Source organism: Camarhynchus parvulus, chromosome 5, assembly GCF_901933205.1.
Source record: "Camarhynchus parvulus chromosome 5, STF_HiC, whole genome shotgun sequence".
Classification (NCBI taxonomy): Eukaryota; Metazoa; Chordata; class Aves; order Passeriformes; family Thraupidae; genus Camarhynchus; species Camarhynchus parvulus.
In genome coordinates, this window is record NC_044575.1 from 10,427,606 (window position 1) to 10,441,675 (window position 14,070).

General features: G+C 45.6%; 1 protein-coding gene across 3 annotated transcripts in view; it reads left to right on the forward strand.

Moving 5' to 3' along the window:
* Window positions 1-5,815: 5,815 nt before the first annotated feature.
* Window positions 5,816-14,070, forward strand: part of DENND5A (DENN domain containing 5A) — a 65,153-nt gene continuing 56,898 nt past the window's right edge. For all 3 annotated transcript variants that reach the window (XM_030948680.1, XM_030948678.1, XM_030948679.1), the window contains exon 1: window positions 5,816-6,000. In XM_030948680.1, the coding sequence (XP_030804540.1) occupies window positions 5,895-6,000 (106 nt within the window). In that variant the 5' untranslated portion in view covers window positions 5,816-5,894. The remainder of the gene's footprint in view (window positions 6,001-14,070) is intronic.

Consider the following 14,070-nt stretch of genomic DNA (forward strand, 5'->3'; position numbering starts at 1 on the left):
TGCTGTATTTTTTGATTATAATGAAGCATTCTGAACTTCCGACTAAGCTGAATTTTTTATTAACCTGTTTAAAAGGGCTGAGTTCTTCTTAAATGGGATTTTTAATGACTGATGAGAAATTAAACTGTAGATGAGATTAATTCTGTTTCTACCTTTATTTAAAAATAAATAGGTAAATTCGACTTATCTCTGGAATTAATTTCTCACAGCAGTAATTTTGAAAAGCTTTTCTGGTTTGCAGTGAGAGGCAACTGGGTCTATCTTCTGTGTCTTCAAATACATCTATTTTCACAAATTGCCTTTTTTTTTTCATTAATCCCTTGTGGAAAACTCCTGTGCCAAAGTTATTGCAGCTTCATTCACCTTCCCTTAATATTCTGTCAAGGCCAGTTTATGAAATGCTTTTTCTTCCTTGTATGGGAAACTTGCTGAAAGGGTAAGACAGAAGAAGTAAAAGTCAAAAATAAGAAGCTTTTGTTAGTGAATGATGCTGTTATGCAAAGTCAAAACATATATTTTGGTTTTAGGGAGCTGAAGATTTTTGTGTGTTTCTGAGAATTTTCATCATGTGTGGTTTCCTTCTGTTGTAGCGTGGAGTTTGGGAACCCTATAGTTGAGTATGGCAGTGCTAATGGGGAAATGGAAAAGGTTTTTGACAGGAAAGCAGGATCCAGAGCAGCTTTTTCAAATTTCCATCAAAGAGAAGTAAATACTCTTGACTATTTTATGACCAATTGATGTCTTGCAATGACAGACATTTATAACTCTCAGCTGGTGGCTTTATAGCTCCAGGTCGTCCAAACTGAAAGAAGTTACAGCCTTTTAGTACTGGCAATTAATATAAATGATGGCATCATACATTTACTAACATACCATAACTCCCAGTTCTTAAAAATGCTCCACCCAGTGTGATAATTCCCATTTCCTTATTTTATAGTGCACAAGGAAGAATCTGGGTCTGGATTACGAGAGCTCAGTTAGTGACTGGTGTATGTGTGAGAAGCTCATAAAAGCTCCTTTCTGTAGATGGTCTTCCAAACACAGAGGATTCTGCTCCTGTGCAGCTGTGGGAATTTAGAGGTTTCTAGGCCCTCAAGAGGGCTGGGAATGCTTCAGTGGGAAATAGCTTTTAAAATTCTGCCTCAGAATTGAGATCTAATGTTACACTCATAACTCCTGATTTTTCTTTTACAATCTAGCCCTGAGGAGTTGTATCTAAAACCTGGAATTTGCAGTGTTTACTGTACTTGGAAGAATTCCATGTCATGGAGAAGTATTCTGAGCAGATCACTTAATCATTCTATGTTTGACTCTTTGTTCTGTGTTAAACTGATTTCTTATGCCTGTGAGAAAGATAAACTTCCTAGTCAACCCTGAACTTGAGCAGGATTTGCTTCTTCAGCTGGATTTCTCTAAGTCTATGGGGCCTGATGGGATTCATCCAAGAGTACTCAGAGAGCTGGATGCTGTCATCACAAGACATCTCTCAATGATTTTGGAATCTTGGGAATCTGGAGAGGTCCAAGTCTACTGGAAGCTGGCAAATATTACCCCAGTTTTCAAGAAGGGCAAGAAAAGGATGACCATGCAAACTACAGGCCTGTCAGTCTCACTTCAATGCCCAATAAAATCATGGAGAAGATTTAGTAAAGCTTTTGATACCATTTCTGACAGTATCCCTCTGGAGAAAATGTCCAGCACTCAGCTGGGTAAGCACATTGTGTGACAGGTGAGTGACTGGCTCATGGGTCAGGGTTGTAGTGAATGGGGTGACATCGCCTGTGGGCCCTGTCACTAATGGGGTTCTGCAGGCTTCTGTCCTCAGCCCCATTGTCTTCAACATCTTCATCCTGCTCTTGTGCAGCTGTGGGACTTCACTGCTTCAACATCTCCATCAATGACCTGGACACAGGACTGGAAGGAGCACTAAGCAAGCCTGCTATACTGACTATACTGCAATGGGAGGAGCTGTAGACTCCCTGGAGGGAGGGAGGGCCCTGTAGAAACCATGGCAAGGGCTGGGCAATCACCAGCCAGATGAAGTTTGATAAAGACAAGTGCTGGATTCTGCCCCTTGGTATGGAGCAGCCCTGGATGTATGGACAGACTGGGCAATGAGATGCTGGAGAGCAGCACTGTGGAATGGGAGCTGGGGGGTTGTAGTTGTTGGTAAATTGAGCTTCAGTCCATAGTGTGGGCTCCTGGAGCTGGGGAGAAGAGGGACAGTGCTGCATGGGAGTTCAGGAAATGTTCCACATCCTGAAGTGCCAGTTCTGCTCTGAGCTGTGCCCTGATGTGTGAGGATCTGTGTCACAGGTGATCCCGTGTGCAGGCTCTATTCCGCAAGTCTGTCATGCAGATGTCACACCAAATACATGGTCAATAAGTTGCAGCCAGATTCAGCTGTCTGGCTTTGCTTTAATGGTAAGAGTCACTGATAGGATTTTTGTTTTCTTAAAGAATCCAGGGTAAATATCTTAATCAGAGTCATTAGAAGACACCACATACAATCAGCACCCTGACAACTGGAGCAATTTGTTTGTGCCCTGAGCTCTTTGTTACTTTTCAAAGCTTAGCTTATCTTGGGAAACCGCTGCCCAGAAAAAAGAGAAATACCCCATTTCAGACTTCTTCAATTCTCTGAGCAATGTTGAATGGAACTGTAATTCGCTGTTGTGTTTTCCTATTGCTTAGTAAATAAACTCTTCCAAAAATTGTGACTGGGATTGCTGGCAAAGTAAATCTGAATTAGGTAGTATGAGGAATACTCAAGATATCTTTGTATCAAGTTCTGTTCTTCACTATTTCAAAGACTAATTTAAAGGTTTGAGCTTGAAAATACAAGTCTTTGCCATAAAAAACATCAGCTGAATCAACATTGATGGTCTTGCCAAAGACAATGAATCTTTTAAATCTCTTCCTATTTACTTATGATTCTCTGGCTAAAGAATCCTAGTTTCCACAGAATTCACAATTCCACAGATTTTCTCAACATCATAAAGAAGACTTTCAAGAATTCATCATGTTGTCTAGAGTGTTGTTGTTTTACTCAAGGACATGTAAGCCATTTGCAAAGTCTCCTGACAGAATTGCCATATTTTGGGTATTTCCTGTGATGGGAACTTTGGTCAGGATGACCGACAGATTAAAGCTACTGGCCTTTGAAGTAGGTGTCACAGGTGTTCTTTGTGGTGACTAGGCAAGACTATTTCAGAAATTAAATAATTGGGGAGGAAAAGGATACGGTGGAAAAAAGAATCATTGACAAAATGGGAGGCAAAAGCTCTAACTTTTCAGGTACGTCTGCTGGAGGCACAGATTTGAGAGGGACTACCCTGCAAGTTGTCTTGGAATGCAGAGAATTTATCTGAAAAAACAGCAAAAATTTGAGTTAATATTTTGTTGGTTCTGGTTCAAGCAGTTCTACCTATCTTGTCTATTTCTCATAGCAATTCAAAGCAAACCAAATCTGAGTCTCTTAGTCTAAGACTCTCCTTTAAAAAATATTTCCTGTTCCTTACGCTGTTGCATAGCAAGGTATGTGTGCATTTACATACTGCAGCTCAACAGTATCTCTGGTATACTTCTGTTTACTTAGTGGCCCATCTAACTTTATTTACTGGTTATTCACAAAATTCATGGTTATTTCTGGAACAGTTGAGGTGCAAGAACAACTTTTTATTTGCCCTTTTTACTCTACTCTACTCTTTTTTGACAAAAAGCCCCTGCCAATATCTGTGCTGTTTCCCCAGAACTTCCTGCAAGTGTCAGAAGAGACCCTCAGGCTATGGACTTTGTCTTAAGGGTTAAAGTACAGTTCAGGCTTACTTAAAAGAGGTTCACCACGTGCTGAATACATTGTCCTTTGCCACACTGAAAGCAGATTGAGAAGACAAATGTGCAAAAAATGGCTAGAGAACACAGCAGAGTAAGAGCAACCAGATTTAGCTATTTCTGTTCCCTGTTGTGCCTTCCACACACCACCAGGCAGGCTCAACACAATCTAACTGTGCTTTTTGTAGAGTAAACTCGAGCCCTTCACTCTAATATTGCTCCTACCCTGCCATCTGTATTGAAATCTTTCTCCCAAGTTAAATAGTACTTTAAAACTGACCTCTCAGTCAAACCTAAGCAATGCTTTCCTTCACTGGTAACCCATTCTCTGGCCAGACAGTCAATCAAGTGAACACTGATAGCACCAGTGCTATCCTAGCAGTTTTTCCTGGTTCCCAGAAGGATGTCCAGCTGTCCACAACTCCCTGGGCACAGTGGCCTAAGAGTTTAGTTGTACTGCAAAAGGTTGTAAACCATTGGCAGTGAAGTCTTCTTACATGTGCTGCTGCTTCTACTCCCTACAGACAGCTTGGTCTGTCCTGGCAATGGAAATTCAAATAGGTGAGGTTTCCTATGCTTGGCAGTGTTTTAAGTTAGATTGGTGTCTGATCGATTCAGCATTATGGATGCAACCTTAGCTACTTGGTTAGTCCTGGATAGAAATCATTAAAGACTGCAAAGTTTTAATTTCTCCTCTTCTAAGCCCTACAAGATACGGAAGGATTCTGATGAAAATGCCACAAATAGAGAACTGAGAGAGGAGAGGAAGGGGAACTGCTTATAGGTCTAATTTTAGGCTGGCAAGGCCATCCCAGGTGCCTCTATAGACAGAGGGAAAAAGCACTCTCAAGGCAGAGCATGGGTTTGTGTCACTCGTCCCTCTGCACCTCAGTTCGGGTCATCCTTCCCCAGGACTTGTTCTCCTTTCCATGCTGAGCCAGAGGGCAGCGTGAATTTCACTCTGTGCAAGCCCAACTGTTAACAGAGATGTGTGTGATGTTAATCCAAATAGGAAAAAGAAAGCAACCTTAAAGCCAAACAATCCCTAAAGCATTTCCCTGCACAGGTAGCTGCTTCTCAAAGCTGTGGAGTCAGGCCAGCCACCGGGGCTGCAGGGACAGGAAGGTGCAGGTGACAGGAGGACAGGAGCCCAGAGGCGCTTCCAGGGCATCACCACGGATCCTGTCCTGGGCGAGCAGCCCTGGCAGTGCCCTCCTGGCTCTGACTGGCTCCGGTTCTGGGCTCCTCAGTGCCAGAGACAGGGGGCACCTGCAGCAGGGCCAGCAGAGCCACAGAACTGATCAAGGGGCTGCAGCATCTCTCCTCTGAGGAGAAGCTGAGGGTACTGGGCCTGGACACAGCACGTTGGACTCGACCTCAGAGGCCTTTTCCAGCCTAATTGATTCTGTGGTTCTGTTCAGCCTCGAGAAGAAAGAACTGGGAAGGGACCTCATCAATGTGGAGGCGACGGAGGATGGACCAGGCTCTGCTCGGTGGTGCCAAGCAAAGTGACAAGAGGCAATGGGAAGAAACAGAGGCTTCACCTGAATGTGAGCAAGAACCTCTTTACTGCGCAGCGACCGAGCACTGAACGGGCTGCCCAGAGAGCGTGTGGGTCTCCCTCACTGGAGATACTCAAGAACGGTCAGGACAGACTCCTGTGCCATGTGACCCTGCTTGAGCAGGCAGTTCAAGGCTGTGGTCCCTTCCAGCCTGCCCCATTCCCTGATCCTGCGCCTGCGGAGGGATCAGAGCCCTTCCCGCGGCTCCCCGGGAGCACAGCCCGGACCGCCCGCCACGGGCGCCCCCTCAGGCGGCCCCGGCAGCAGCGAGGGCAGCGCCAGCAGCAGCAGCATGACGTCACCCCCGCGCGCAGGGCGCAGGCGCGGCGTTGCGGCGCGCGGCCGGGCCGCCCCCGCGAGAGGCGGGGGCCGTTCCCAGAATGCCGCGCGGCGCCGCCCGCCCCGCGCCGCCATGGAGGCGGCGGGCGCAGCCGGAGATCCCGGCCCCGCCGCCCGGCCCCGCTCCCGCTGAGCCCCGCGCGCCCCTCGCCCTGCAGCATGAGCGGCGGCGGCGGCGGCTCCTCGGCACCCGGCCGCTTCGCCGACTACTTCGTCATCTGCGGGCTGGACACCGAGACCGGGCTGGAGCCGGACGAGCTCTCCGGTGAGTGGCCGGCGGCGCTGGGCGCGGGGGCGGCGGGGTCCGGCCGCGCTGCCTGCCCGCACCGCTACCTGCCCTGCCCGCACCGCTACCCGCCCTGCCCGCACCGCTACCCGCCCGCACCGCTACCTGCCCGCACCGGTAGCTGCCCACACCGGTAGCTCCCCGCTCCGCAGTCCCGGGCACTGCCGTGGGAGCCCGTGCCCCGCCGGGAGCCCCGGGCGCTGCGGCTCCCCGGGCATGGGGAGCGCCCGGCCGGGCACGGAGCGGGGTCGGTGCCAGTGGCCGAGCTGCCCGGAACCCGGCGGAGCAGCGGCGTGGGACGGGCTGCGCAGAGCGCGCCCTGTGCGCTGCCCTGGCTTTAGGCGGTGCGAGCCCCAGCAGCGGTGTCCGGCGCTCCCTGCGTGTACCAACTTCAGCCGGCCGTTTGAGACACACGGGCACTCTGCAGGAGTCGGGCTTGGGAGAGAAAGTGAAAACCTTTTGCGTGTTCAGCGTTGCCTTTTTTTCGTAGCCTGGGATAAGAATTCTCTTGCAGAAGTATCCGAAATCAGATTAGGAAGTGATTACTCTGCTGTTAGGTGAGAATGTTCACACCGCAACTAAACCGTATCCATCTAGACCACACCACTGTGTCAAAGCAGTGTTTTTAAGGTTAAAAATCATTAAATTGTGTTTTAGCAGCAGCTCGCTTCAGCTTCAGTCTCATTGTACCGGCCTCAGTTAAATCGGAGTGTGGTTTAGCATCTCTTAACGGTTCAGAAAGGTGAAGGAACATGGTAGTGAAAACCTGACCTAACATCAGCACTGATTTTGTGTATTTGGGCTCTGAACTTGACAGGTAGTACATTCTCTCACCCCCAGCCTCGTTTTTTTTTTATTAGTTTTCTTTTATAAGGTGTCATGGGTTTTTTACATTGATGCATTTAAGCTGTACCTCACTAAAGAAATGCTTGTTCCTTGCAGAGTGGAATTTGTGTTATTAGAACTGACTTCTTGCATTGGGTGAGCTCTTCTAAACTTTGGCTATTATGGAAACTCTTTTTTTTTGTTTAATGTATTCAAACAAAATTTCTCACCTGTCCCTCATGCTGAGCAGTACCTTACCCTAAGGGAATTCTTGTTTGTCTAATGTTAAAGTGACTGTGGGCTACAGTTTGAGGCTTGAGGAGTGAGTACAGCATAACAGTGTGCTCTGCAATGGCACTGCGAATTACAGTATCAATTTGATGTAAGAAATCTAAGTGAGCAAAATGCAGTGCAATTTCATTGAGAGATATGTGAGGGTTTCTTTTAATTAAATGGAGAATGAACGAAGTTTATAGATCAAAAACAGTTAGAAAGATGTTAATTTTGTGATTAATTTACTACAAATCTATTTGTCTAATGTGGTGCGAGGCGCACTCAGTAATGCTCCCTGTTCTCGATAGGCACATGAATAATTCTCTGCACATAATTCAATTTAAAACCAACAGTGCATTACTTTGGGCTAGCTGTCTAATAGTAAACTGGAAGATATATGTGCCTTTTTTAAAATAGCCTGTCAGAGTGTGCAGATCTGAAAGCTGGAGCATGCTGTTCTTTCTGTATTTGCTTTCCTGGTCAAGGACTGCATCTATCGTATGTAGAAGTGTAGTATGTGATGTATCCTGGTCTGTGCTGTTCCACCATGGTGTTACCTGTGACAAGGTGTGAAGCTGGGGGGGAGAAGAGATTTTTGTGTTTATGGGGGAGACAGATTTTTACTTGATTTGAGAGAAGATTTTAAAAGAAGGTGGGGAAAAATTCTGATAATGTCACAGCATTAGGGCTAGGTGGAATTCGGGTGTGTTTTCTTGAGTTTGTTGTGTTATTAATAATGCATGATAGTGTGACTGATAATGCTTTCAAACTGTGTCTTGGGCTATAGCCTCCTCCAGTGTCCACTGATTAAAATGGAGAGGCCTCTGTTATATTTCAGCGGCTTTCGGATAAGGCTTGGAAACACTCTGTACTTCCTGCGAGCCTTTCTTGTTTGAATGAAAGGGTCATTGTGCGCTGGTTCTTTTCCCCCCCTCCCTCTGATTTCTGCGCTGCAAAACAGCTTCTGAATCCTCGTCCTGTTGAGACAATTGGCTCCGTGAGTGCCCATTGTTGGGCCGGGGCCGGGCATGGCGGGTCCCTGCGGGGCTCTCCTGCGGGGCAGGGCACGGCGGCTCCCGGCGGGGCTGTGGGGCCGGGCACAGCGGGTCCCCGCGGGTCTGGGCACGACGGGTCACTGCGGGGCTGTGGGTCCGGGCACAGCAGGTCCCTGCGGATCCCCTCAGGGCCGGGCACGGCGGGTCCCCGCGGGTCTGGGCACAGCGGGTCCCTGCGGGGCTCTCCTGTGGGGCCGGGCACTGCGGGTCCCTGTGGGTCTGGGCACAGCGGGTCCCCGCGGGTCTGGGCACAGCGGGTCCCTGCGGGGCTCTCTTGTGGGGCCAGGCACAGCGGGTCCCTCTGGGTCCCCGCGGGTCCCTCCTGCGGCAGGGCTCCGGAGCGGCCCCGCATGATGTCATCCCTCCCTCCCTCGCTGCCCTCCCCGCACGGAGCCCGCCGCGCTGCGCGGCCCCGGGGATGCTGCCCGCACACTTTGTTCTCGGCAGGCTCACCCAGCCGCGCAGTTCAGGCGTTCAGCCTTAATATGGGTGCTACAGCGTTAGCTTCAGGCTTGGAGATGAGGGATAAGCCCAGGAATTGGTGCTTGGTCGAGTTACTTTGTTTGAAGAGACACCTCTGATGGCGTTTTCTCTTTGTATGTTGGAAGCTTACTGAATAGCCCAGCTGTAATGCTTTTTCCTGGAAAAGTTGGCTGGCTGGTTGGAAGAGGCATAGGATATGTATATATGTTTGGTTTTTTTAATGTAATGAGAAATCCTGTATTTAGGGCTTGTAGTTAGCACGGGTTAAAGAGTCTCTATTGCTAGGGCTTTTTTGTCCCTAAATTCAATTCTGGGCGTCCTTTCTTATTTTGATAATTGTGTTCCCACTGGGTGACCTCTTAAAGGACACAGAAAATATTTGCTAGGTGATAGTAAAACAAAACAAAACCCCCAGCACTGGATGAAGCTTAAGCTCCAGTGTCAGCTGCTAAGCTGGATAAGAGAGGAACTGCGGTGCGTTTCCATGTTTCCAGATGGTGTTGATAGACCAGAAGTGATGACAGAATTTTTCATTACACTGCTGAGGTCTGTCACAGGTGAATTTCCTTCGCAGAGCAAACCACAGAAGGGTTGAGGTTGGAAAAGGACCCTTGGCAGTTGTCAGGTCTAGGGCCAGTTGCCCAGGACAATGTCCAGGTGATTTTGGGTGTCCCCAGAAATGGAGACTCCACAACCTCCCTGTGCAGCCTGTGACAGGGCTCAGTTACCCTCACAGTGAAAAGCTGTGTCCTGATGTTTGGATGGAACCTCTTGATTTTGCTTTGTGCCCATTACCTCTGGCCCTGGCACGAGATACAGCCTGTCTCCATCACCTTTACACTTTCTGTTAGTTATTTATATACATGCTGAGATTGTACCCTGAGCTTTTTTGTTCCACAGGCTAAACAGTCCCAGCTCTGTCAGCCTTTGCTCCTGTCCCTTATTCATGTTAGTGGCCCCTTGCTGCACCCTCTGCACTGTGTCCATGTCTGCCCTGGCTAAGGGGCACAGAGCTGGGCACAGCACTCCAGCTGTGGCCCCTCCAGGGCAGGATCACCTCCCTCAGCCTGCTGGCAGCGTTTTTGACTAATGCACCCCAGGTACCACTGGCTTTCTTTGGAGAAAGGGCACATTGCTGGCCCTTGGTCATCTGGAAATGATGAAATGCATCACCAAAAATCTACTGTATGTAATGTAATGTATTGTAATGTTGCAACATTATGGTAGGATTTCTTCATTCAGATTGTATGACTGTGCCCTGGAAAGGTAATGAGAATGGAGTTGAGGCTCATCTTTCAGCTGAAGTCTTTTGTCTGTTGAGTTAATCAGATGTGGTCTGAATGATGGTAGAAAACCTTGCACTATATGGAACTGTTGGGATTTTAGTGGAAAAGAACATGGAGCAAAAGGATTTTGTTTTCTTTTCCTCTTCTGTGATGTGTTGTTTTTAGCAATCACTTGTCAACAGAGTTTGTTTATTATGGAGTGGCAAAGCAAAACATTAACTTGCCATTGCCTTACGTTTATGTGAAATTGTGGTCTTGGGGTTGCTTTTACAAAATACAGAGCTCAGATCTAAATATCTGGAACCCATGTTCTAAATAAAATCATCTGTTGAACATACCTTGGTAGTCTTGAATGTCATATCATAAAGATGATAATATGTAGGGGGCACAGTAGAATGTAATCTTACCCCTACATGAGTTGCAGCTGGGATCAATTACTAGAGATTAAGAACACCTGTAACTAATAAGAACAAGTGCCATAAAAGGGTGTAGCAAGAGGAGGAGTCAGATGGCTGCTGCAAGGATCAAGAAGAGTCATGCTCAGAGGAGCAGCCCACAAGGAACATTAAGAAGGTATGAAACTCAGAAGCTGTGGGATCCTTACAGCATAATGATAATAGAACTGTTGCCATGTACTGTTCTAATATATAGGGCAACAAAAACAAATATTTCAGAAATGGCAATGTTACAAAAGAGAAATGGTGTAAAGAAAAAAAAGTCTATGATCTGTGAAGAAAAGGTTAATGATTTAATAATAAGATTATTTTTTTTAAAAGAATAGTAAACCCAATGACTACTCTGCCACCTGTACTTGTTTTCCTGCTTTTCTTCTCAGTTTGAACTGGTTTTTAAGGTTTGGTCCAAAAATTACTTTATTCAGTAGTTGGACTTGTGTTCCTTTGCTTAAGTCCTTGCCATGGTGCTTTGAGTTTTTCCACCTGATCATGAGCTTCATCCTTACAGGAGAACTAAAATGGTGTTAGATGAAGCTCATATGTTCAGGAAGTATCTTTCCTGTAGAGACCCTTCCTGAGCCTTTTCAGAGTTCATATTAGGTCTGCTTTCACTCTCTTGTATGATGATCTGATACAATTTTTATTACTCTTCTTCTGTCATACCCGTTTTTTTTTCATTTTCTTTTTAATGGTGTTGAGGCAAGATCTCTGCATGTAGATTAAGTAGCATAACATGACTGGTTATGAGTGAGGCATCTGTGTGTTGTCACAGATTGCCACTTGATTGCTGCTGGTTTGTGAAAAGAAGATGATACCTGGTGTATGGTATTCACCTAGCACCGCTCAAAATTATTCTGACAGAGAAAGTGTTTCTCCTCACCAGGAAAACAGAAACATTGTCTCACCTCATTTCTCCGTCTGAAATTGAAGTGTCATTATTTTTCTATTTTGTTGGCCTCAAATTTAAAATGACAGCTTATCTTTGTGCATTGTTAGGGGTTGTTTTAATGGAATTCTGTATTGATATAAATAAAGAATATAAATTCTTTAAAAAAAGAATGTGTGATGACATGATTGGAGGCATTGGCCACATATGTAAGCCAATAAATTGCTTAGTGGAATTAGTGTAGTAGTTCCATTCTGGAAGTCCATGAAGTAAGGCTGTTATCAGCACCTGTGTTCATTTCCAAGTTAAACACACTTAAATACTTCCAGGCTTTTATTTTGCTGCAAAGGTATTTGTAAGGTCTGGCTAAAGGGAAAGAGGAGGAAGAAGAAATGCAAACTTAGTTTAAATCAGCAGATAATTTTCTGATTGACGTCTGACTGTTTTGTAGTTTGTTCTGTTAGGAATTTTAATCTCAGAATTAAGACATTTGGGGTTGGAGCCAGCTGTGGTTTTTGCAGTGGAGCCCTTCTGCAATACTGTTAAACAGCATGTGAGTAAATTCCTCTATCTTTGCTGTGGTGGTAGCACCAACACTTGCTGCAGAAGTGAATTCCATTGCTGGGAACTATTGCTTGATTTTACCAAAGGCTGAATTGTTCTGTGATTGTGGGGTTTTGTTTTTGGTAGGGTTTTTTCCCCCTCTTCCTCTCTTTGTGCATGTGGATGGTATCCATGCAAGCTTCCCACAGTTCCCACTGGTGCCTCTTCCCTTGGGGATTCATTCTGAGGCTGAAGGGGAGGTTTGCAGCTCCTTTGCTTCTCTGGGATTGCTGACAAGGTGTTCACCCTGTGGGAAGCCCCTGCATGGCCCCAAGGCTCACAGCTCACCTGGTTTCACTCAGGTCACTGTGCACAGGCAGCAGATAGGAACAGCTTTTGCCTGGGCTTACACGGGCACGTGTGAAATGTTTTAATCCAGATAATAGCTTATTCCGCTCTTCCCTACCCCCTCTATCTTTTCCCAAGAAGCTGGAGCTGTTTGCCATGTTTGAGTGCCAAAAAGGTCTTTTGTCTCTTTGGGAACTGAGGCAGACGTGCTAGGGTAGCTGATATGTGGATAAAGAATGGCAGAGCTGATGTAAGGGGCAAGCAGCTGTACTCTGCTGAACTGCATTTGAAGCCACAGTCTGGTGATGTTTCTGTAATGCCAATCTTGTTCTATCATATTTGTGTTTTGGGTCAATTAAGCTGGGTCCTGTATGGAATAATCCCCTCAATGCCCACAAAACTCTTCAGTCTTCCACCCTTCTGTATTCAGTTATAAATTTGGTTTATTTGGAAGGCTCTTTGGCAATGTGTGGGGGAGGACAAAGGTTACAAGTTCTTGATTTGAGAATAAATTTAAGGTGCTAAAACAGTATCTAAAGAGCTAAAGTTTACAACTCTTTTTTTAAGCCTTTTACAAGGCTTAATTCCTATGGCTCTCAAAAAAGCTGTAGGAATTTTAAAAAAGCCGTAGGAATTTCAACTTACTAAAGCAGGGCTTACAAAGATGGGCTCACTTGGCTTTCTGTCCATTAGGGGTTTTTTGTTGCTAGTTAGTTTTCTCCTATTGTATTTGGGGATTTTTGCAGTTTATTTTGCAAGAGAGAGGCTACACAAAGAACTCTTGAGTGAATTGGATGGGAAACACTGCTATTTTGCAAATAATAACTTTTTTCCCAATTCTACAAATTATTGATTCTGAGGTTACAAAACACCACATCTGTTTTTAATTCACCTTTTGACTTAGGGAAGTCCTACTTGAGTGTTCTTGGTAATGACTTCTCATAGTTATCTTTTGAATTCCCACTAACCCTCAGGGCTCATGTAGCAGAAATGATGCCCATGAAGTGACAGTGTCAGAAGCAATTACTTACTGATGCACACTGTGCAGTAATTACTCTCTCAATTTCTTGACAGCCATTTCAGATTTGTGGTTTGCAGTCAAGTTTGCAGCGAACTGGAATGCTATCCCTGTGAGGCTTAAAACATTAATGCACAGAGAAATTATCAAGCATTCCAGCACAAGTTGGTGAATGATGTAGAATTTACTTGGAGTGTTTCTGCTCCAGGCATGTTTCTTAGTCTTTCCAGGAAAATGCTGCTCCACTTATGGTTTGATGGGCAGGAGCCCATTGGTTTCAAACTCTACTGTAGAAGTGTAGAATATTGACTTTTTTATTTAGTTTTTTGGGGTTTTTTTACTGGCTGTTTTATCAGTCACGGTCAGGTACAATGTGTACACCTGTATTGAGTCATTTACATATTGATACTGAAGCATTTTGAGAAAGAAACTTTATCTCATTTCATGGGTAAGTGATCTAGAGACAAATAACATGGCAGGCAAAAGGAACCTGTTCAGAGAAAGCAACATTTCAGTATCTGAGTGAGGAAAAAAGTTGGTTTTACAGAAACAGATATTCTTTCACATAGCTTCAGGTGAGTTTGGAAAAGTTTTTTTTTTTGTGCAGTACAAGTATAATCTTTTAGGAGCTTTTCTTGCCTGTTATTTATTCCTCCTAAACTTGCTACTTTCAGCAAGCTGCCTTGCCAATTGTTGTTTCCTAATTTTGGCCCCCAAGCCCAGCAATGTCCTACTGAGCTGCCATTGGAGTTGCACTGGGGAAAAGATAAGTCCCTTAAGTCAACAAGGTTGGTGCCAGCATTAGGCTGTCATGTCCTTTCTGTCTCTTTTATGTGTGGGTTCTGGGAAATGTCAAGTAAGCTCCTTTGACAATTGA